Consider the following 22,793-nt stretch of genomic DNA (forward strand, 5'->3'; position numbering starts at 1 on the left):
TCAGAGGGCACCATTGTCCACGGATAGGAAAGCCAGACACCCCCCTGGTCTTAACATGCTTCTTACCGCTCTTCCAGTTTCAGCTCCTGGAGTGCTTTTCGATCCTTCTGTTTTCTCTCCTGAACTGTCTCACCACAGTAATTCTGAAGTGCCATCAACAGGCTTCCTATAGGAGTGCTGAGGGGGAGGCAGAGGGAATGCTTAGGAGAAAGAGCTGTTAACCACGCGAAACATGAGTGTCTCTGCTAAGGCGCGAGCAGCACCAAACGAGCCACTTGCTCACTGACAGGTACAGGAACATTTGATAATTAAAGTGTCCTTGTCAAATAAAAAAATATTAAGATAATTTCCTTCCTGGTCTGAACAACAGGAAAAACAATCATTGCAACTTCCTAAATTTAACTGGTATAAAAACAACAGGTCTATAAATTGGCTCTGATTTTTATCATGAATGATAAATAAACCGGGAAAAAATACATTTATAACAAGTTCTAGTAAATAGCTTTATACTGAAGGTTTCTCAGAAATGAATTTAATACCAGGAATGGTGCCAGAGCCCCTTAAGGGACAAGAAATGTGAAGGGTATTGAGGGAAGGATGCTACTGGCTTTTGGGGCTGAAGCTGCCAAAACATCCTAAAATTCAAGAGTCTGGCACAACTGTCTCACCAGAATGCCAACAGTTACCCATTGAGAAACTGATTTAGATAATAATTATTACAGTAATAAAGAGGGTTTGGTTCATGTTTTCAAAGAGAAGGAGTTTTTGACTCTCACACAACTTAAATTCCTTCTGGTTACAACTTAAGTTGTAACCACATTTTAAAAATTATTTTTGCTAGGTGGAAATGTTCATTGATGATGAATGGATAAAGAAAATGTGGTACTGTATATACAATGGAATATTATGCAGTCCAAAAAGGAAGATCCTGTCACATGCTGCAACATGGATAAACCTTCAGGACATTATGCTAAGCGAAACAGGCCAGTTACAAAAGGAAAAATATTGTATGATTCCACTAATAAGAAGCACCGAGAGTAGTCAAAATCACAGAAACAGAAAGTAGAAAGGTGGTTGCCAGAGGCTGTGGGGTGGGAGAAGGGAGAATTAGTGTTTAATGGGTACAGAGTTTCAGTTTTGCAAGATGAAAAAGTTCTAGAGATCTGTTGCACAACAATGTGAATACAGGTAACACTACTGAACTGTACACTTTAAAGTGGTTAAGATGGTAATTTTTATGTTATGTGTTTTTTTTACCTCAACAAAAAAATATTTTTGCGGCTAATTTCAGCAATTTTTCCCTTCAAACCAAGGTGGTATATTAACAATACAACAAAAACATCAGCAATAGATTATAATATGTTGAATTTTAAAAGTTTTTTAATTAAAAATAAAAAGAATCCATAAAGTTACAGTGTTTCCTCCCCGAAGTGGGGTAGAAAAAGGGAGGGTAAGGGAGAAATAACTCTTCTATTCAGATAAATGCCAACTAATAAAAACAGAAGAAATGACAGAACTAGCAAATCAACATTTTGCAACTTTTACAATAATTGATTACATTAGGGATCATCAATGGATCATTGAAACCACTAGAAGAAAGACATCTGGAGAACGGGCTATTTACACAGTCTCACCCCACAGATTCCTTATTAAGCACAATGGCAAAAAGATACCCTTGCAGTGGAGAAATTTAGTAGATACCAAATGTGGCAGGCAGAAGTCTAAAATAGCCCCCCAAAATTTCCTGCCCTAATTTCTCAACTATGAATAAATGATGAAATATTATGCCCATGATTAAATTGTTACATGGCAAAATGGATTTTACAGATGTAATTAAGGTTACTGATCAGTTGAATTTGAGTTAATCAAAAAAGAGATTATCTGGGTGAACCCTCTGCAAGGAGAGAGTTTTTTCCAGTTGGTGGCAGAATGGAAGTCAGAGAGATTAAAAGTCTGAGAAGGATTCAACATGCTGGTTGCTGGTTTGAACATGGAGGGGGCACGTGAGAAGGAATGTGGATGTCTCTAGGAACAAGGTGGTGCCTGACAGCCAGCCAGCCAGGAAACGGGGACTTCAGGCCTATAGCCACAGGGTTCTGTCAACAACCTGAATTTTATAGAAACACATTCTTCCCACAGAGCCTCCAGGTAAGAACCTGCCTGGGCAACACTTTGATTTTGGCCTTCTGAAATACTAAGCAGAGAACCCATCTGAGCCTACCCAGACTTCTGACCTACAGAAAAGTGATACTGGGTTGGCCAAAAAGTTCGTTTTCATTTTTCTGTAAGATGTTATGGAAAAACCTGAACAACCTTTTTGACCAACCCCATATAATAAATGTGTGGTGTTTAAAGCTTCTGAGTTTGTAGTGATTTGTTACACAGCAACAGAAAACTAATAAACCAAGTTAACATCACTTACAATGGGTGACATAATATGTCTCTTGATGTGATACACTGAGAAGGACACAACCTCACCTATGTTGTATTCTTGGTGAAAACATTAAACCTAAATCTAATCATGAGGGGATAATCAAACAAAATTGAGAAATATTCTGGGCGAAAAAAGGCAGTGGAACTGTTTTAGCTTAAAGGAATCTAAAGAGACATAACGAAATGCAACAATTAGATCCTGGATTTTAAAAAATTATATATATATGGCATTATTGTAATAACTGAGGAATTTTGAATATGGACCCTATCTTAAATAGTATTCAATCAATCAATGCTAAATTATTTATTGTGATAACTGTACTGTGATATCATTGGAGAATGTTATTCATCCTGGGAAATACATGCTGATGTATTTAGGGCTGAAGAATTATGAGGTCTAAAATACTTTAAATGGTTTAACCAAAAGAAAAAAATAGAAAAGGAAATATACACATGTCCCACACATAAACAGAGAGGTAGAAAACAAATATGGAAAAATGTTAACAACTGGTGAATCTGAGTAAAGGGTTATATGGGTGTTCAATGTTCAATTCACTCATGTTTTCTACAGGTTTGAAATGTTTCAAAGTAAAAAGTTGGAGAAGAAAATTCTTAACGTTTATTAAACTATACAAACAAAATCTAACCCCAAATTTTTTATAGAATGTGCTTGTTAACTGTTTCTTATTCCTTTTTCCTGCTACTTATAAGTACCTTTGCTCAAACCTCAAATAGTTTCAGGTGTTAGAGATATTTAAACAGTTTTTATCCGGTGAAAACTAGAAGTAAAATCAACAACTGGGGTACAATCAGAATTGGACAGTCAAAGCTACTGCTAATACAAGGCTAGAGACCTTTTATAGGCTCTAAGTATTAAATTTGTTCTTTAGAAATGATTGCAATTTTTAACAGAGAAGGCATTAAATTATATTAATTTAGAATCAAACCATGTTAACACTTACCCCAGCAAGGCTCCAATTATGCCACCAGCTACCAAGCCATGCAGGCCTAAGTTTATCCTAAAAAGACTTCCAGTGATAGCTATTTTAAAAGAAACAAACAAAGGGCAATATTAAATCATCTTTAAACACCAGAGTTCCATTTAAAAATGTTCCCCCATAAGGACATAAATCTCCAAATAAGCTTTTTGAACCCAACATTAATATACCACCACAACCTAGATTTCCTGAATCTAAAATGCCAATACAGCCAGCTTCTCATCCACTCTGCAGGTTCAAATGAAGAAATGTTCCTTTTACAAACAGAATTGCTCAGTCGGTTCTATGGACCCAGCCTCTTCTCATTATGCTTCATTTTTGCCCACCTCGCCTTAAAAATCTGTTATTTCTTCACTTCCACCTCTTTCATTTGTTCCTTCTTTAAGGAAAGTTTTCCCCAAATAATTAACAAAACCTTCACTAGAGCCTGCAGTTCATGTCCTCCCCCAGCCTCACCTTTCTGTACTGCTACGCTACACCTCTCAAGCAGGCCTGCAAGTGGGCAGTTGGCCTACAACGCCACCTGGTGGCCGGAGCATAGGTCCTCTTTCCTTCCCACTAAGACTGTACACCCAAGATGTCCATTCATTTTCCTCTTTCACTACGCACAACACAACGAATGACACTTCAGGTGGTAACAATTTTAAAATTAACATTTGAGGTTTATAGTTCTTATTTAAGTACTTATTTAATTTAAATATTCATTGTTTTAACTTTTCTAAATTTAAAAAATTTTTCAAGTGATATGAAGTTGTTTGTAATATCCTATTATTATTATTTTATAGACTATGCATTTAGAGCATCCAGCATACCCAGTTATCCAATTCTTTAACTTTTTTTTTTTAATATTTTGGCTGTGCTGCGCAGCATGTGGGATCATAGTTCCCTGACTAGGGATCAAAACCCACGCCCCCTACATTGGAAGTGCGGAGTCTTAATTACTGGACCGCCAGGGAAGTCCCCGTCTTTTCTAAATTTTTAAATTAACAAGAACAAAAATCACCTTTAATTCCATTATCCAGAGACAGCAAAAAAATTGGTCTTTTTTTCTAGGCTTCTTTTCCAAACAAAATATTTTTTAAAAACCTATTAGAATAGCCAAACTCTGGAACACTGACAACATCAAATGCTGGTGAGGATATGAAGCAATAGAAACTTGCATTCATTCCTGGTGGGAATGCAGAATGGTAATGTTACTTTGTAAGACTAGTAGTTTCTTATAAAACTAACGTACTCTTACTATACCATCCAGCAATGACACAAGAGTTGAAAACTTTTATCTACAAATACCTGCACACAGGTGTTTATAGCAACTGTGTTCATAATCATCAAAACATGGAAGCAACCAAGATGTCCTCAACAGGTGATGGAAAAATAAACTGTCGTACATCCAGACAATAGAACATTATTCAGCGCTAAATAGAAATGAGCTATCAACCGCTAAATAGAAATGAGCTATCAACTCATGAAAAGACATGGAGGAATCTTAAATGCATATTATTAAATAAAAGAAGCCAAACCGAAAAAGCTACATATTGTATGATTCCAACTATACAACATTTTGGAAAAGGCAAAACTATGGAGATAGTTAAAAAGATCAATGGTTGCCAGGGGCTGAGGGTGGAGCATGGGGATCAATAGGCAGAGCACGGATTTTTAGAGGGGAAAATACTTTTTATGATATCATAATGGTGGACATATGTCATTATACATTTCCCCAAACCCACAGAATGTAAAACACCAAGTGTGAACCCTAAGGTAAACAGGACTTTGGGTGATGATGTATCAATTTAGGTTCTTCAATTGTAACAAATGTACCACTCTGGTGTGGGATGTTAATAGCCAGAGAGACTATGTGTATGCAGCAGGGAGGAAGTATATGGCAAATCTTTTATCTTCTGCCCAATTTTGCTGTGAACCTAAACTGCTCTAAAAAACTGTTTATTAGAAAGGAGGTCAGGGGCTTCCCTCGTGGCGCAGTGGTTGAGAATCTGCCTGCCAATGCAGGGGACACAGGTTCGAGCTCTGGTCTGAGAAGATCCTACATGCCTCGGAGCAACTAAGCCTGTGCACCACAACTACTGAGCCTGCGTTCTAGAGCCCGTGAGCCACAACTACTGACCCCAGACACCAAGAGCCCATGTTCCGCAAAAGAGAAGCCACAATGAGAAGCCCACGCACTGCAATGAAGAGTAGCCCCTGCTTGCCACAACCAGAGAAAGCCTGCGTGCAGCAACGAAGACTCAACGCAGCCAAAAATAAATAAATAAATTTATTAAAAAAGGGGGGTGGTGGAGGACGAGTGGTGGGGTTTAGAAGCTGCTAGAAGCCAAACATAAAAAATGGAGTCACACTCTTTGTTACACAGGACCATATTTCTGTGAAGTCTTTTTCAATCTGCATGTTTTTTATTTCTTTTTCTTGCCTGAATGCACTGGCTAAAGTCTCCAGTATAATGCTAAATACAAGTGTATTCATCTACTTGTCTTGTTCTCAATCTTAAGGAAATCATTCAGTCTTTCACCATTAAATATGTTAGCTGTTGTTCATAGATAATCTTTATCAAGTTAAAGAAAGTCCCTTTTAATCCTAGTTTGTTTAGAGTTTTTATCATGAATGTTGGACTTTTGTCAAATGCGTTTTCAAACTAACCTTGAATTCCTTAAATAAGTTCCACTTGGTCATGGTGTATAATCTTTATTCGTTGCTGGATTTGGTTACTAATATTTTGTTAAGGATAAAATTGTGTATATACTCTTGAGGGATAGTGATCTGTAGTTTAGTTGTCTACTTCATCTGGCTTTGGTATTAGGATAATATTAATAGCCAGGGAAGCCATCTGGTCTTGGACTTTTCGTTGTGAAAAGATTTTAGTTAAATATTTAGTTTATCAATTTGTTATAGGGCTATAGGGATTTTCTATTTCTTCTTGAGCAAATTTTGGTAATTTGTATCACCCCCACCCCCCACCCCATGGTCAGTCTTGCTAAAGGGCTGTCTATTTTGTTGCTCTTTTCAAAGAACCAACTTCTGGTTTCATTGATTTTTCTCTTGATTTCATTGAATGTCATTCTAATTCTATTATTTCCTTCTTCCTGCTTACTTTAGGTTTATTTTGCTCTTCATTTTCTAGTTTTTAAAGGTGGAAGCTTACTCATATGAGATCTTTATTTTAATTTGACTACACCTCATAATTTTTTTTTTTCCCCCCACACTGCGGCATGCGAGATCTTAGTTCCCTGACCAGGGATCGAACCTGCACCCCCTGCATTGGATGTGTGGAGTCTTAACCACTGGACCACCAAGGAAGTCCCTGCACCTCATAAATTTTAATATAATGTGCTTTAATTTTCACTCAGCTCAAAATATTTTAAATTTACCTTCTGATTACTCTTTGGTTTATGGTTTAATTATGAATGTGTTATTTAATTTCCAAATATTTGTGATTTTCCCCCAATTTCTTTTTAGTTTAATTCCATTGAGGACAGAGAACATACTTTGTGAGATTTCAATCCTTTTAAATTTATTGAAACTTGTTTTATAGCCTTGCATATGGTCTAGCTTAGAGAATGTCCCCTATGCACTTGGAAAGAATGAAAATTCTGCTATTGCTGGGTGGAGTGTTCTAGAGATGTTACTGTGTCATGTAGATAGATAAGTGTTCACGTCTTCTATATCCTTGTTGATTTTCCCTCTAGTTGTTCTATCCATTATTAAAAGTGGAGTATTAAAGTCTCCAGCTACTGTAAAAGTCTTCAGCAACTGATTGAGTTGTCTATTTCTCCTCTCAATTCAAAGTGTTTGCTTCATGTATTTTGGAGCTCTGTTGTTAGATGCGTATGTTTCTAAATGTTGTATCTTCTTGGTGGATTGTCCCTTTTAACATTATAAAATGTCCTTCTTTGTCTTCTAGGACTTTTCTCTTAAAGTCTATTTTGCCTGATACTAGTATAGTCACTCAAGCTCTTTTTCTTACTGTTTGCACAGTATATCTTTGTCTTTTTATGTTCAACTAATTTGTTCCTTTAAACCTAAAATATGTCTCTTGCAGACAGCATATAGTTGGATCCTTTTTAAAATACAGTTGGACAATCTCTACTGATTGGAATGTTTAATCCATTCATGTTTTAATGTTTTTATTGATATGGTTAGATTTAGATCTGCCATTTTGCTATTTGTTTTCTATATTATCTAATTCCTTTTTGACCTTGTTACTATTTTTTAAAGTTACTATTTTATTATTTGCTTTAGGGATTATACTATGCATCTTATCAGTCTACTTCAGATCAGTACTAATACCAGTAAAATGTAGAAACATTGTTCTAATACAGCTCCACTCCTCTCCCTTCTTTGTGCTATTATTGTCATTTACGTTAGGCATATATGTTTAAAAACAATACAATGTTATTATTATTATTTTACACAACCATATGTATTTTAATGACGTTAAGGGTGGAAACAGTTAAGAAAAGAAAGTGGAAACAATAGATTCACAAACTCTTTCATATTAACCTATGTATTTACCATCTCTAGTAATTTTCATTTCTTCCTGTGGAGCCAAGTAACTATCTGGTGTCATTTCATTGCTCCAAAATAAGTCCATTCCTTCCCCCTCTTTTGTGCTATAATATATAGCTTTAAATGTTGTATGCCCAACACTTCAATTTTATTATTATGTAACTTTTTTAGATCAGTTAGGAGAAGAAAATATTTATACTGCCTTCAAGAATTACTTATATAATTATCTTTATCAATGCTCTTCATGTAGAATCAAGTTACCATCTGATATCACTTCCTTTAAGCCTGAAGAACTTCCTTTAATGTTTTTGTAAGGTGGGTCTGCTAGCAATGAATTCTCTCTTTGTTCATCTGCCAACATCTTTTGCCTTCAATTTTGTAGGATGGTTTGCTAGATATAGAATTACTAATTGACAGTTTATTCCTTTCAGCACTTAGTAATTCTACTGCCTTCTGGCTTCCACTGTTCTGATGAGAAGTCAGCTGTTAATTTTATTGGGTATTCCAGTATGAGTTGTTTTTATCTTGTTGCTTTCATGATTTTTCTCTATCTTTCAACAGTGTAACTATTATGTGTCAATCTGTTCATGTTTATTCTTCTTGGAGTTTGTTGAGATTCTTGGATGTATAGATTAATGTTTTTCATCAAATTTGGGAAGTCTGTGGCCATAATTTCCTAAAATACTTTTTCTTCCCTTTTCTTTCTTTCCTCTCCATTATCCATGTGTTAGTATTCTTGATTGTGTCCCCTAGATCTCTGAGGCTCTGTTCATTTGTCTTCATTTTTAAAAATTCTGTCCTTGATAAAAGATAATCTATATTGATCTATCTTCAAGATCACTGATTCTCTTATGCTCTCTCAAATCGGCTGTTGAGCGCCTCCTCTCCAGTGAATTTTTAATTTCCATTATTGTATTTATCAACTCTAGAATATTCGTTTGATTCTTTTTTGAATAATTTCTACCTTTATTGATATTTTCTATATGGTGAGTAAATGTCATCACACTTTTCTTTTAAAATGGCTTGAAATCTTTTGTTTGCTATGTCCAATAGATGGCCTCTGTCAGAGACATACCCAGTGACTGCTTTTTTTTAAGTCTCCTGTTTTTGTATATCGTGTGACATTTTTGCTGTTTTTAAAAATCAGGCATTTTAGGTAATAAATTATAGCAACACTAGAGTTGGAACATCTCCCTACCAGGGGCATGGCTGTGGTTCTTTGCTTATGTAGTGATTTGCCTGTGCCAATTCTATGGAGTCTTTGTTTTTTGCTGTTGTTGTTTTTGTAGCGTGCAGCCACAGAAGTCTCTGCTCAGTTTTTATATTTATGCCTGGCTTCCTAAGAATCATACCAGCTTGGTAGTCAGTCAATGATTTGTCAGAGGTTGTGATTACACATCTTAAGCCAGTAAGGCTGCTACCTTTTTTTTTTTTTTTGCAGTACTCGGGCCTCTCACTTCTGTGGCCTCTCCTGTTGCGGAGCACAGGCTCCGGACGCACAGGCTCAGCGGCCATGGCTCATGGGCCCAGCCACTCCGCGGCATGTGGGATCTTCCCAGACTGGGGCACGAACCCGTGTCCCCTGCATCAGCAGGCGGACTCTCAACCACTGCGCCACCAGGGAAGCCTGGCTGCTACCTTTTGTCAGTGGATCTGTCTGTGGCTTGAAGAATGCACTCAAGGTTCAGGCAGTTTATAAATCCTTTCTGGCTTTTACTTTCTATGTTCATGAGGCCTCACAATTAACCAAAGATAAGTAGCTTGCTAGGGCCCTTACCAGTCTCTCCTGAGTGTGCTTACACATACAGGTAACTTTCTGGAGTTCTGGGGATTAGTAAGATCTTACTGAAGTCCACTTTGGCTTTCTTGTTCCCTGGACATCCCTGGTAAGATTCTGCCTCATCTGCCAGTCTATTGCTTGCCCCAAACAACATCAAAGCCTCAGGTTAGCTGTGCGATACTGTCCTTCCCTAACTGTTTGCTATTGTTTTCAGCAACACCCTTAGGCATGGAATTTGCTGTGCTCTGCTTCATATCAAGTCAGTCACCTCAAACAGCAGAAGTATTGTTCCTCCCAGCCTGCCCTGCCCTTGTGGAACTTCAACACCATGCAGCTGGGTGTTAGGAGGTGGAAGAAGCCCCAAGCTGAAACACTACAGACTACTCCCACTGTTCTCACTGAGATTCAGTAGAAATTCTTGAATAAATGCTTCTCAATTTGTTGTGTGCCTCTGGTCAATTCTCAGAATCTTTAAATGGTTGCTTTTGATAATTTTGTCCAGCTTTATTATTACTTTTGAGGGAGAGGATTTGCGAAGCTCCTTACTAAGGCATTCTAGATGCTGAATATACTTTTATGAATGTCCAGACCAATGCCAAATAATAGTGGTGAGGGAAGACATCCTTACCTGAGTCTGACTTCAGGATAAATTAGTGTTATACCATTAATTTTAATGTTGGTTGCTGGTTTGAGATAAAAATATATATTGTATCAGATATATTTTTCTATTTTTATTTTACTAATATTTACATTCAATCAAGAAACCTTTATTCTACCCTGCTATATGTTAAACAATTGTGAAATAAAAGGCTAACACTTTCTCTGAATTCAAGTAAGTCGTCTAGTAGGGAAGCAAAACAAGTAAACAGCTACAACACAGTGTTATAAATGCTTTGATAAAACTGTTTACAGTGAACTATGAGAACACAGGGGAAAGGTACCTAAGGATAGGAAAATGTGAGCTAGGAGAACCCTCTAGGGAAGCTGAAGCTGACAGATGAAGTGAAACTTGAAAGACAGGTTAAGTATAGAGCTGAATGAAATTAGTTGTGGGAGTTGGAAGGTGGATTCAAGCAAGCATTCTTGTAAAGCAAGAATATGCTGGGTTTGAGAAATCCAAGTAGATTATAAGTTTTGGGCAAGAGTGGTGCATGGAGGTCAGGTCAAGAATCGACATTAGAGTGATGGGAAACTATGGAAGAATCTGAAGCAGAGAAGTATTAAAATCTTATTCATATTTCAAAAAAGTCAGATAACAGTAGAGGTGAAGCAAACCAAGATTAGAAACAGGGAAGACCTGTAGTAGCAGTGGGAACAAAGAGAAGGTGAGAGAGTCCATATATATTTAAGGAATAAGACTGATGGAACTAGGGCTTCCCTGGTGGCACAGTGGTTAAGAATCAGCCTGCCAATGCAGGGGACACAGGTTCAATCCCTGGTCCGGGAAGATCTCACATGCCACGGAGCAACTAAGCCCGTGTGCCACAACTACTGAGCCTGTGCTCTAGAGCCCGCGAGCCACAACTATTGAGCCCGCATGCCACAACTACTGACGCCCACACACCTAGAACCCATGCTCCTCAACAAGAGAAGCCACCGCAGTGAAGCCTGCTCACTGCAACTAGAGAAAGCCCGCGCACAGCAACGAAGACCCAACGCAGCCAAAATTAAATAAATAAATTTTTTATAAAAAAAAGATTGATAGAACTAGAAGTCTGGAAAGGGGAAATAAAGGGCAGAATTACATCATTAACTGATTTCCAATTTTGGAATTTAACAGATGACAGAGAACATATAACAGGAGTAAATCTGCAAGTAGGGGCAGAAAGACAAGAGTTTGGTTCGGATACAGGCACTTGAGCCTACAGAATATCCCTGTAAAAATGTTCACAAGTTAAAACCAGGCAAGCTCTAGCTGCTACAATGCTATTAATGTCTATTTCTAGTTTTATATTTTTAAATGTTTTCATTAAAACATTAAGCTCAAATTACGTATATGTGCGTTTGCCTGTGTGTGTATACACAGAGAAAGACAGAGTGCACCCAAAATAAAAGAGAGCATAAGTGATAAAGCAAATGGGCTAAAATGTTAATAATAACTGGGAATTCCCTGGCGGTCGAGTGGTTAGGACTCTGTGCTTTCACTACCGAGGGTCCAGGTTCATTCCCTGATCGGGGAACTAAGATCCTGCAAGCCGTGCAGCTGGGTGGGGGTGGAGTAAAAAAAAAAAATGTTAACAATAACAAATATCAGTACTAAAGGGTATTGCTCATGGTGTTCCTTGTATTTTATTTTTGCAACTTTCCATAAGCTTGAAGTTATTTCCAAATAAAAAGTAAAAAACTGTTATGTGCAGTATGTGTATGTTTTTGTATGTGAGAGAATGTACATGAATTAGTGAGTGTTTGCATGTATACGCAGTTAACTTCATTTACATTTCTGGAAATGTACTGGATTTGTACTGGAAATGTAATGAAAATGTTCAATACTTTTTTATTCTTTTTAAACATTCATTTTAAAGAGGGCATTATCTACCAGAGGCAGAGAGCTTTAAAATAAAATCCAATCTCTTACCATGAAAAATCTGGCTCCTTTCTACTTCACCTTACCAATCTCATCTCAAGCCATTCTTTCCCTTATTCACTATGTTCCAGTCATATTATCCTGCATTTGAGAAACCTTAGAGCCCTCACCCTTGACGTTCTCCCTGCCTAGGCTACTTCGTTGCAAGCCTTGCTCCTTTCCATGCTTCAGGTATCAGCTTAAATGTCACCTCCTTAGAAAGGTCTTCTCCAGTATGGTACTGGCACAAAAACAGAAATATAGATCAATGGAACAGGATAGCAAGCCCAGAGATAAACCCACACACCTATGGTCACCTTATCTTTGATAAAGGAGGCAAGAATATACAATGGAGAAAAGACAGCCTCTTCAATAAGCGGTGCTGGGAAAACTGGACACCTACATGTAAAAAATGAAATTAGAACACTCCCTAACACCATACACAAAAATAAACTCAAAATGGGTTAAAGACCTACATGTAAGGCCAGACACTATTAAATTCTTTGGGGAAAACATAGGCAGAACACTCCATGACATAAATCACAGCAAGATCCTTTTTGACCCACCTCCTAGAGAAATGGAAATAAAAACAAAAATAAACAAATAGGACCTAATGAAACTTCAAAGTTTTTGCACAGCAAAGGAAAGCAAAAACAAGACGAAAAGACAACCCTCAGAATGGGAGAAAATATTTGCAAATGAATCAACGGACTAAGGATTAATCTCCAAAATATATAAACAGCTCATACAGCTCAATATCAAAAAAACAAACAACCCAATCCAAAAATGGGCAGAGACCTAAATAGACATCTCTCCAAAGAAGATATACAGACTGCCAACAAACACATGAAAAAATGCTCAACATCACTAATCATTAGAGAAATGCAAATCAAAACTATAATGAGGTATCACCTCACACTGGTCAGAATGGCCATCATCAAAAATCTACAAACAATAAATGCTGGAGAGGGTGTGGAGAAAAGGGAACCCTCTTGCACTGTTGGTGGGAATGTAAATTGATACAGCCACTATGGAGAACAGTATGAAGGTTCCTTAAAAAACTAAAAATAGAACTACCATACAACCCAGCAATCCCACTACTGGGCATATACCCTGAGAAAACCATAATTCAAAAAGAGTCATGTACCACAATGTTCGCTGCAGCTCTATTTACAATAGCCAGGACATGGAAGCAACCTAAGTGTCCATCAACAGATGAATGGATAAAGAAGATGTGGCAAATATATATTACTCAGCCATAAAAAGAAACGAAATTGAGTTATTTTTTGTGAGGTGGATGGACCTAGAAACTGTCATACAGAGTGAAGTAAGTCAGGAAGAGAAAAACAAATAACATATGCTAACACATATATATGGAATCTAAAAAAAAAAGGTTCTGAAGAACCTAGGGGCAGGACAGGAATAAAGACACAGACATAGAGAATGGACTTGAGGACACAGGGAGGGGGAACGGTAAGCTGGGACGAAGTGAGAGAGTGGCATGGACATATATACACTACCAAACGTAAAACAGATAGCTAGTGGGAAGCAGCCGCATAGCACAGGGAGATCAGCTCGGTACTTTGCGTCCACCTAGAGGGATGGGATAGGGAGGGTGGGAGGGAGAGGCAAGAGGGAGGAGATATGGGGATGTACGTATATGTATAGCTGATTTACTTTGTTATACAGCAGAAACTAACACACCATTGTAAAGCAATTATACTCCAATAAAGATGTTTTAAAAAAAAAAAAAGAAGAAAGGTCTTCTCGATCACCCTGTCCACATTAGATCCCACTGCCCCACCTATTTGTTACTTTCTATCATAGCAACGTGTTTTTTTCCCCATCCACATTAGATGATAAAACTCAATGAAGGCAAAGACCTTATCTGTTTTGTTCAACAAGTACACCAAGGACCAAGCACAACGTTTTCCATACATTTTGCATGAATGTTGAATGAGGTGTGATGAGAAGCCAACCAAAGAATTCAGTAGCTATGACTTGTAAGTCCTTACATATTTCCTAAACCATATTTGAGATTGAAAAATATAAACAAAACAAAAATGTCTTACCTCCTGCAATGACAAAATGGCTTAGGGCATTTTTATTTCGGTACACATTTAGACCAGTGTTCACTGTACTGAGAAGAAGGGAGGAGGAGGAAAACATCATTTAAAGCATATCTCATTTACCTTCTTGACTGTAACTTTCACTAAAGTGATATGTATTAGTTTAGAAGAGCCTACTATGTCAATCCCTGGTGCTAGTCTAGGCTCCTTCAGTGTGTTTCAGATTGCTAATATGCCAATAAGCAACAGAACGTAAAGAAGAGTTCTGCAGAGTTCCTCTGACTTAGCAAACCTCTATCTATTTTGATATTAGTTGGCAGACCTTCATCCATGCATACAAAAGTACAACTGAACCAATCTTTTAGGTAAATAGATAAAAGTTCTTAAGAAAAAGGTATCATGAATCACTTTTATATGGGCGTTCAAACTTTGTAATTCCACTGCTCAAAAAATGTGCTCCTAAAAGAATACCCAAGACCGTTCATCACAATTCAGAGAACTTACTTGAATATAGTCACAAACATGGCCGTTCTCCAACTCCAGCGCCAGCCGTACCGGATGAAGCCTCGTGTGGCAGCACGATGTGCAGATTGCTAAAGTTAATAAAAAGGCTGTGAGGTTCTGAGACACCCTGACACTTTCCCTATTTTAAAAATGTGGTGGAGGAATGTCAGCTAGGCATTAAGTAGGGACACCTGAACACATAGAAACAATAGGAAAATGTCTAGAAATATCATTCTTTAAGTACTAAAACTTAAGTGAAAATGCCATGTGCATCGTATTCTATCAGGAGGTGTAAAAGAAACTAAGAGATGAAGTGTCACACAAGTAATCCATCAATTAAGTAGCAACTAAGAATCTATATGACAAACACTATGACAGACATAAAATCAGTATTAGACATACTTTCTTTCAAGAAATTGTGGGGAAAAGAAAAACACAAAATAAAGAAGAAGCAGAGTATACTGTAAAGGGTAAGGATTAAAGTTATACAGATGTGCAGGAAAGGAGGAAAGGAAGAAAAAAAGACAATCTTTACTGACCACCTTCTGTGTAAACATTGTTAACATATTACCTCAATCTTTACAACATTTTCTTCAAGCAGGTGTTTTAGTTTTAACTAAAACATAGAGAGGAAGTTTTTCTCAGCCAATAAGGAATAAAGTCAGAACTGGAAGTTAGGTTGTCTGTTTCCACAACTCATTTTCACTAGACCACAATGAAGCAAGTCTGGCATAATACTGTGAGGGTAAAGCCAAGATTTTTAAAGAATGTGACAGAAACCCTAAGTGTAGTCTTAACTACTATATGATATTGGGCAAGTCAAAACCTCTCTGAAAGGTATCAGTGCGAACTCATGGCTTTTAATAAATGGGTAGATAAATATAGAAACAGATATAGAAATGTGCATGAATGTGTACATAAGTCACACACACACACACATACACATACACATTTCCTAACTCTATCTGCCTAGAGCCTAGAAGCCATGATACCTCAGTAGCAGTGAGCATACCTAGCACTAGAACTTGGCTTTTAAATACCATTTTAAAAGAAACTTATAGGTCTTTGGTGAAATGGGCTTATGCCAGGGCTGGTGCTTAAAAAGTAAAAGATGGACCAGAAACACCTTGCTGTGCCTTTTAGAAAGTAAAGGCGTGCTCAAGGAGTAATGGGGGTCTTCCCTTGTGGCGCAGTGGTTAAGAATCTGCCTGCCAATGCAGGAGAGACACAGGTTCGAGCCCTGGTCCACAAAGATCTCACATGCTGCGGAGCGACTAAGCCCGTGTGCCAAAACTACTGAGCCTGTGCTCTAGAGCCTGCAAGCCACAACAACTGAGCCTGTGTAACACAACTACTGAAGCCTGCGTGCCCTAGAGCCCGTGCTCTGCAACAAGAGAAGCCACTGCAATGAGAAGCCTGCGCACCGCAATGAAGAGCAGGCTCTGCTCACCGCAACTAGAGAAAGCCCCCATGCAGCAACGAAGACCCAACGCAGCCAAAAAAAAGAGAGTAACGGGGACATATCAAAAGGACACAGGAGCTAGCTTTAAGGGGCTCCAATTGTCCAAATCCAGGCCAATTTGAGTATCAAAATGAATGATGATAATAATGGATTATAAAACTACAGAATAAAATAAGAATCCATGAGTCCACATTGAATAAATAAATTATAAATAGATAAATGGACAAATAAATAAATAGAGGGAAAGTGAAAGCTCTTCCTTACAGTAGAATACTAACCAATAAATATAAATGGAATGATGGAATTAGAAAATGTCCATTTGGCAACCACCACAGTAATAACTGCTTTAGGCAAGAATTAGCATTGAATACTAAAACTAGAGGGTAGAGATCTGATGAAAAATAGGATATTGGCATAGTCTCAAAGTAGCTAAAAAGTATTCATAAGACACTTATTAATTACAAAGAGAAAAAAATAGTAATTTTACAGTGGATAAACCTGGCAGGGACCATCTTAACTAAGTGACTAAAGTAAGCATCACCAGTTGAGGGACAAATAGATATCTTGTGCTCCTTATCCTTACCTACTGAGGAATACAACATCAGTTCTAGGGTATTCCTGTGAGAACACATAAGTGAAATCTAATCACAAGAAAACATCAAACATCCAAGTTGAGGGACATTCTATAAAATAAATGGACCATAGTCTTAAAAAATATCAAAGTCATGAAAGTCAAAGAACAACAGAAAAATTGTTCCAGATGAAAGGAGACTGACTAGAGAGGCCTGACAGGCAAATGCAACACCTGATCCAGTATTAGATCCCGGACCAGAAAAAAAATGTTTAATGAATTGTTTACTTTTTTTTTTTTTTTTTTGCGGTACATGGGCCTCTCACTGTTGTGTCCTCTCCCGTTGCGGAGCACAGGCTCCAGACACGCAGGCTCAGCGGCCATGGCTCACGGGCCCATCCGCTCCACGGCATGTGGGATCCTCCCAGACCGGGGCATGAACCCGTGTCCCCTGCATCGGCAGGTGGACTCTCAACCACTGCGCCACCGGGGAAGCCCCTGAATTGTTTACTTTTAAAATAAATTATATTAGTGGGACAACTAGCAAAATTTACATAAAGTCCATAGGTAAGATAACAGTACTCTGTAAGTGTTAATGTCTTGCTCTGCATAATAATATTGTGGTTATGTAAGAAAATGTCTTTGTTTTTAGGAAATGCATGCTGAAGCACTCATGTGTCTATAACTTACTCCCAAGCAGTTCACAAAAAAATAATAGTATGCCTTATACAGAGAGAGAATAAGAAAGCAAATGTCGTAAAATTTTAACATTTGGAGAATCTGAATGAAAGGTATACAGGAATTCTTTGTATAGTCAGCCCTCTGTATCCTCAGATTTGGAACCTGAGGATGTGGAATCATGGATATGGGGGGTCTATGGTACTGTGCCTTTTTATACAAAAGACTTGAGCATTTTCGGGTTTTTGGTATCCGCAGGAGTCCTTGGATCCCAATCCCCCTTGGATACTGTGGGACACTGGTACTACTTTTGCAACTTTTAAGTCTGACACAATTTCAAAAAAAAGCTTCAAAAAACTAAAATTTCTGAGCTGTAACTTTCTCACTAATACAGTAGAATTGATGTACAGAGCTAAGATATAACAAATGAGTTAGCACTCTACAAGCTATAAAGCTCTAAGTGTTAATTATTGTTTTAGTGTGAGCTAGTGTACTGCAGGAGGCTTTCTGAACAGGATAAATATGCTACAGCTGAGCCATGACGATTTAGCACGGGTGTAGAAATATATTTCAGAAAGTAGAGCCATAAGTGGTGATCAATTCTGAAGATAAGAAAAGTGGTCTGATGAGGGTTGTGTATGCACTTTAGCATTAGTACTTGCATTGTTGTCAAGTACAGACTTTGTTTCCTAAACCTTCCCAACCCTACCACCTAACTAGATGACTAAGTGTAAAAGGAACAGCTAAATTGGTATGCCCCCAAATACTATTAGAACACCAGTACATACCACTGCATCAAGCTGGTTGTGGTAAACTTCTGCTTGGCTCTGCTCAATATAGTGCTGTTTAGCATGAATAAAAGCTGGTATCCCCCCATATGCCCAGCCAATGACGCCTGCTGAAATTGCCGCCTTGTAAATATCCTGAAGTTCTTTTGACGTTCTCTGCTGCTCACTAAACATCAAAAAGACAGTGTTGTTTGGGATTAGTTTATGCATACTGCTCTCCAAAAGACAGTATGATCAGAATTATCTCAAATGCTAAAAGGGCTACACTTTTCATGATGGGCAGAACCAGTTAAATCTTCTGATGAATTAAATGATTATATTACAAGTAGCTCAAATCTCAGCCAAAACTAATCTATGCTTTCAGAAATTAAGCTAGTGGTTATTCTTGGGAAGGCAGTGACAAGGAAGGGGCACCAGGGGGAGATTCTGGGATGCTGTTAACAGTCTTGGGGCTGCATACACAGCTATGTTTGCTTTGTGAAAAGTCACTGAGTGGTATACTTATGTACATTTTTCTAGGTGCATACTATACTCCAATAAAAAGGTTGTTTTTTAAGGTTATTTTATTTGATGACTATTACAGCTCTACCATATCCCTGTAAACAGAAAGAATTTGTGAACTGGATGTACAGATCAATATTTCCCTTTCTGAATTTTTAGATAACTTTTGGAAATTACACGAGCTTATGAGATTTTAGGACAACATATGCCAGAATGAATTCCTAGATTTAAAAAAAAAAAATCAAAACTTTATCTTTCTGAATATTTAATTTTTATGTCATGCTCAGATGGGCCTGTACTATTAAAGACCATTGAATAAGAAAGCTCACCATGCAGTGGGCAACACAGACAAACCTAAAATAACAGGGAAAAACTACCATTTAATCCAATCTATTACTCTCAAAAGCATAAGAAACCAGAACCCGTACTGGAGCTTCCAAGATGTCCTCTGGAAATTGCTCTAAGAAATAGCTAAGTTTGTAAGTGTTCAGTTACTATAAATAATGGCCCTCCTACATAAGTAAACTACTAAATGTCAATTTTTTACATTACTAACTTGCTTTCTTCAGAGGCTGTACAAGTGTTTAATTCTAATTGCCAATAACAACCACTACATTTCTGAAATCAGAATCAGTAAGTTTTTATAGTTCCTGCATATACAAGAGAGAAACCTAAATAAAATCTCTTAGGAAACTAATTCCTATATCAAGAGGAAAAACTGCTATAAGCTGAACTTTATATTTTATCTTTTATAATGAATAAGGACCAAAAACAACATCTACATAAAAACTGGCAGAATTCAGAAAAGAGTAAATGTAAAAGAGCTTAAGATTTAACAAGCCAGGAAATGCAATATGCTTTCTTCTTTCTCATCCTCTGAAAAATTCCATGACATAGGTGACATTTTTCTTCATTTTATAGACAGAGGCTCTAAGAAGTTACATGATTGGCCCTAAGAGCTAATGAACGGTGAACAAACAAGGCATAGTGGTGGAAAGGACCTGGACTATAAGTAACAGCAATGGGGTTGTGGTTCTGGTTCTGTCATCCACTGCTAAATGACCTGCAGCCAGAACACAATCGCTCTGAACCTAGGTTTCCTCACCCATGACATGCAAGGGAGAATGAAAAGTCACACTCAATTATCTTCCAAATTTCTTTCAGCTCATCATTCTGTTGTTTATAAAGCTGATCAAAATAACACTTTTCTGTTGTGTACTACACAGGATCGTTCACAGATATCTCAAATTTTGGAACGACCAATGAGAAGGGCGGCCTCGGTATCTTTAAAATGAGATGATGAAACTAAATAAAGTAATTAAATACAATTCCACCAGCTCCCCTGCCCTACCTCAGCAACATACTAAAACTTAAATGTTAATTTATCCACTTGATAACACAGTGTAGTATATGGTAAAGTACTTCATAAGAGGGCTAACTTTTCACCAGTAAGTGATGTATTTTAAAACATGATGAAATTAACTAATTATCCTGAGGTTTCCATTAAAGTTAGTTTAAAGGTTTTTTTAATTCTTTATTGTGAAACATCCTTATTTGTGAATCCAGCTAATATCTTTTCTTTTATAAACTGATGAGACAACAGTTGCTACTATTTTTTTATATATTCCTTATTTGGCAGAATAAAAACTTTACAACTCTGTTATTTCTCCAACCTCCACTTTCACGGCGAGGAGGGCTGCTGTTCATGAAAATTTGGGATCAAGTGAAACGTGAAAAAGAATACTGGAGTGGAGTCCTGCAGATGTTGGTTCTAGGATCACTAAGTAGCTTGGTTCAATTCTTCTCATCTGTAAAATCGGGGGATTACACTAAGACTACAGTCCCTAAAACCCCTAAAAGCTCTGACTTTCAGTTAGTCTCACCCTTACCATCTGAAAACCGGCCTGATAACCAATAGAACTACCAAACGGCAATGGTAGGATACAAACTTGGAATACAAATATTAAAACCCCAAATCCCACAAAGATAAATCCCACCACTCTGGGGTCCTTCGCCCTAGATGACCCAGGCAGCAGGTCACCTCCTTCGAACCCCTCCCCACAGACAGTAGGTACTTTTACTCTTTGACAAACAGCTCTCGGAGGCGGTCCCATCCGGATTCCGGGTTTTGGGGTTCTGGGACGTAGGAAGGCAGCTTCTGGTCTTTCACAAGAGCCTTGGGATCGGCGGCCACAGCTTCGGCAGCAAAGACCCGAGGGAAAGGACTCAGCGCCCTGCAGAGGAAGCTCCGTGGCGCCGGCGGCGGCACCTCCATGGCCCTCTACGAACCTGCCGACAGACACTCGCTTGGGCGCTCAGGGCGCCAAGGCCTCCCGGAGGCGCCGTGGGAGAAGAGCGAGGATAACTGCAAGAAGGAGTGGACGAGTACCCGTACACTACGCCCGAGCTAATTCGCGGCCGTACCATCTGCCACACCGCCTGACAGACTTGCCCTCAGTGCCAGGCCTCACTTTGGAGGCCCTTGGACACACGAGACAGGAAGTCCCGCCCCAACGAGGGCAAAGGCCAAAAGAGGGGCAAAGGCGGAGCCGGATCCGAACACACTTCCGGTTGGAGGCGGGAAGGACCTCTGCGGTGCGGCGTCGCCCCGCCGGAAGTGAGGTGGCGGAGAGTAGACACGCTGAACGCTCTCTGGCCTCGCCTGTGGCGTCATGTGCCTGGTCTTCCTGCGCCCGGAAAACGGGAGAGTTGGGCAGTTTGCAGGCGGCGAAAGGTGTTCGCAAGCTAAAGTAGGTTAGCGTATTTAAAACGGCAGAAACCCCATGTAGGTGAAGAAAGTGCGGTGTTCACTACAAGTGGAGTACGGAAAGGGGAAGGCAATTTGCGCAAATACAAGCCCAGCTTACCCTGTCACGGACTACCGGGCTGGGTGGGGTCTATTCTTGTTTTCGGAAAGGACCGAGGCGTTGAAGAGGGGTCTTGGTGCCAGTTACCCCGAGATTTCCAGAACACTTTTTAAAGAAATCGGCCCTGGGCTTCACAAGATGGGTTTTACTCCCCTTAGTTCATATGCCTACTGTTTCTCGAAATGCAGGACAATTTCTGGAATTTCTACCAGGCGTTTGCTTGATAGTCCAGCAATAATTTCCCGTCACTACAGTCTCCACTAACATGTGCTTCAAAGTATAGTTTTTATTAAAATGCACGCATTTAAAATATTCTCAAACTGGTTTGTGTAATTTCACTTAATCTTTGCTAGCAACCAAATACAGTCACATGTTCTCTTTGCCAATCCCTTCCCTTTCTTGATTCCTTTCTAGGTGTAATTACAAATCGTTACACTCTTCAGTAGGATACAGTAAATAGAGTTCAGGAATTTGATAGCTGGAATTCTATAGATAAGGCCCAGGAAGTTAACTGATAAGAGTGACTAGCTGAGTCAGTCACGGCGCCAGGAAGATCTCTGGTGTCTGGGAGCCAGGATTAGATTCAGTTCCCAACATAACGTTTACTACGTTGCATCACGATTTCCTATTTGCTATGTGTCTCAGTAGACTAACTTTGAGGTCAGAGACCATTTATATTCATCTCTCTATCCCCAGTACCTATCATGGCTGGCACATAGGTTATCCAATAAAGAATTCAGATCCTCTGACTCTTGGCTCTGGCCGCAGGTTGCTGCCTATCCCATACAGGTGGAGGTGGGCACCGGGATAAAGTCCCAAGGCCTGAAAGCCCAAGGAAATGGCTGTCCAGTCTGTCTAGTGTACATGTGGAAAATCTAAATGCTTAAGATGACCCCAGAATCATTCTGCGATGAGAACTTTGAATTGGAGGGGGGAGTGTTGGGCAGTTATTACTGAAATCATTTATATACAACTCAAATGTCCCCCCACTACCTTACAGATACAGATGAAGTTATGTAAACAGGCAAATTTTGCTAACTCCATAGCTGGTTTCTCATTTG

At 38.7% G+C, this 22,793-nt stretch overlaps 1 protein-coding gene across 1 annotated transcript in view; it reads right to left on the minus strand.

Annotated features, from left to right (window-relative positions):
• TIMMDC1 (translocase of inner mitochondrial membrane domain containing 1) overlaps nucleotides 1–21,349 on the minus strand; it is a 24,162-nt gene extending 2,813 nt beyond the window's left edge. Inside the window, exons 1-6 of the mRNA XM_060150552.1 lie at nucleotides 20,947–21,349; nucleotides 18,365–18,530; nucleotides 14,866–14,954; nucleotides 14,365–14,432; nucleotides 3,396–3,474; nucleotides 67–177 (exon numbers count right to left, since the gene is read on the minus strand). Coding sequence (XP_060006535.1) covers nucleotides 67–177; nucleotides 3,396–3,474; nucleotides 14,365–14,432; nucleotides 14,866–14,954; nucleotides 18,365–18,530; nucleotides 20,947–21,140 — 707 coding nt within the window. The 5' untranslated portion in view covers nucleotides 21,141–21,349. The remainder of the gene's footprint in view (nucleotides 1–66; nucleotides 178–3,395; nucleotides 3,475–14,364; nucleotides 14,433–14,865; nucleotides 14,955–18,364; nucleotides 18,531–20,946) is intronic.
• Nucleotides 21,350–22,793: the final 1,444 nt, after the last annotated feature.

The sequence above is a fragment of the Lagenorhynchus albirostris genome, chromosome 5 (genome assembly GCF_949774975.1).
Source record: "Lagenorhynchus albirostris chromosome 5, mLagAlb1.1, whole genome shotgun sequence".
Taxonomy (NCBI): Eukaryota; Metazoa; Chordata; class Mammalia; order Artiodactyla; family Delphinidae; genus Lagenorhynchus; species Lagenorhynchus albirostris.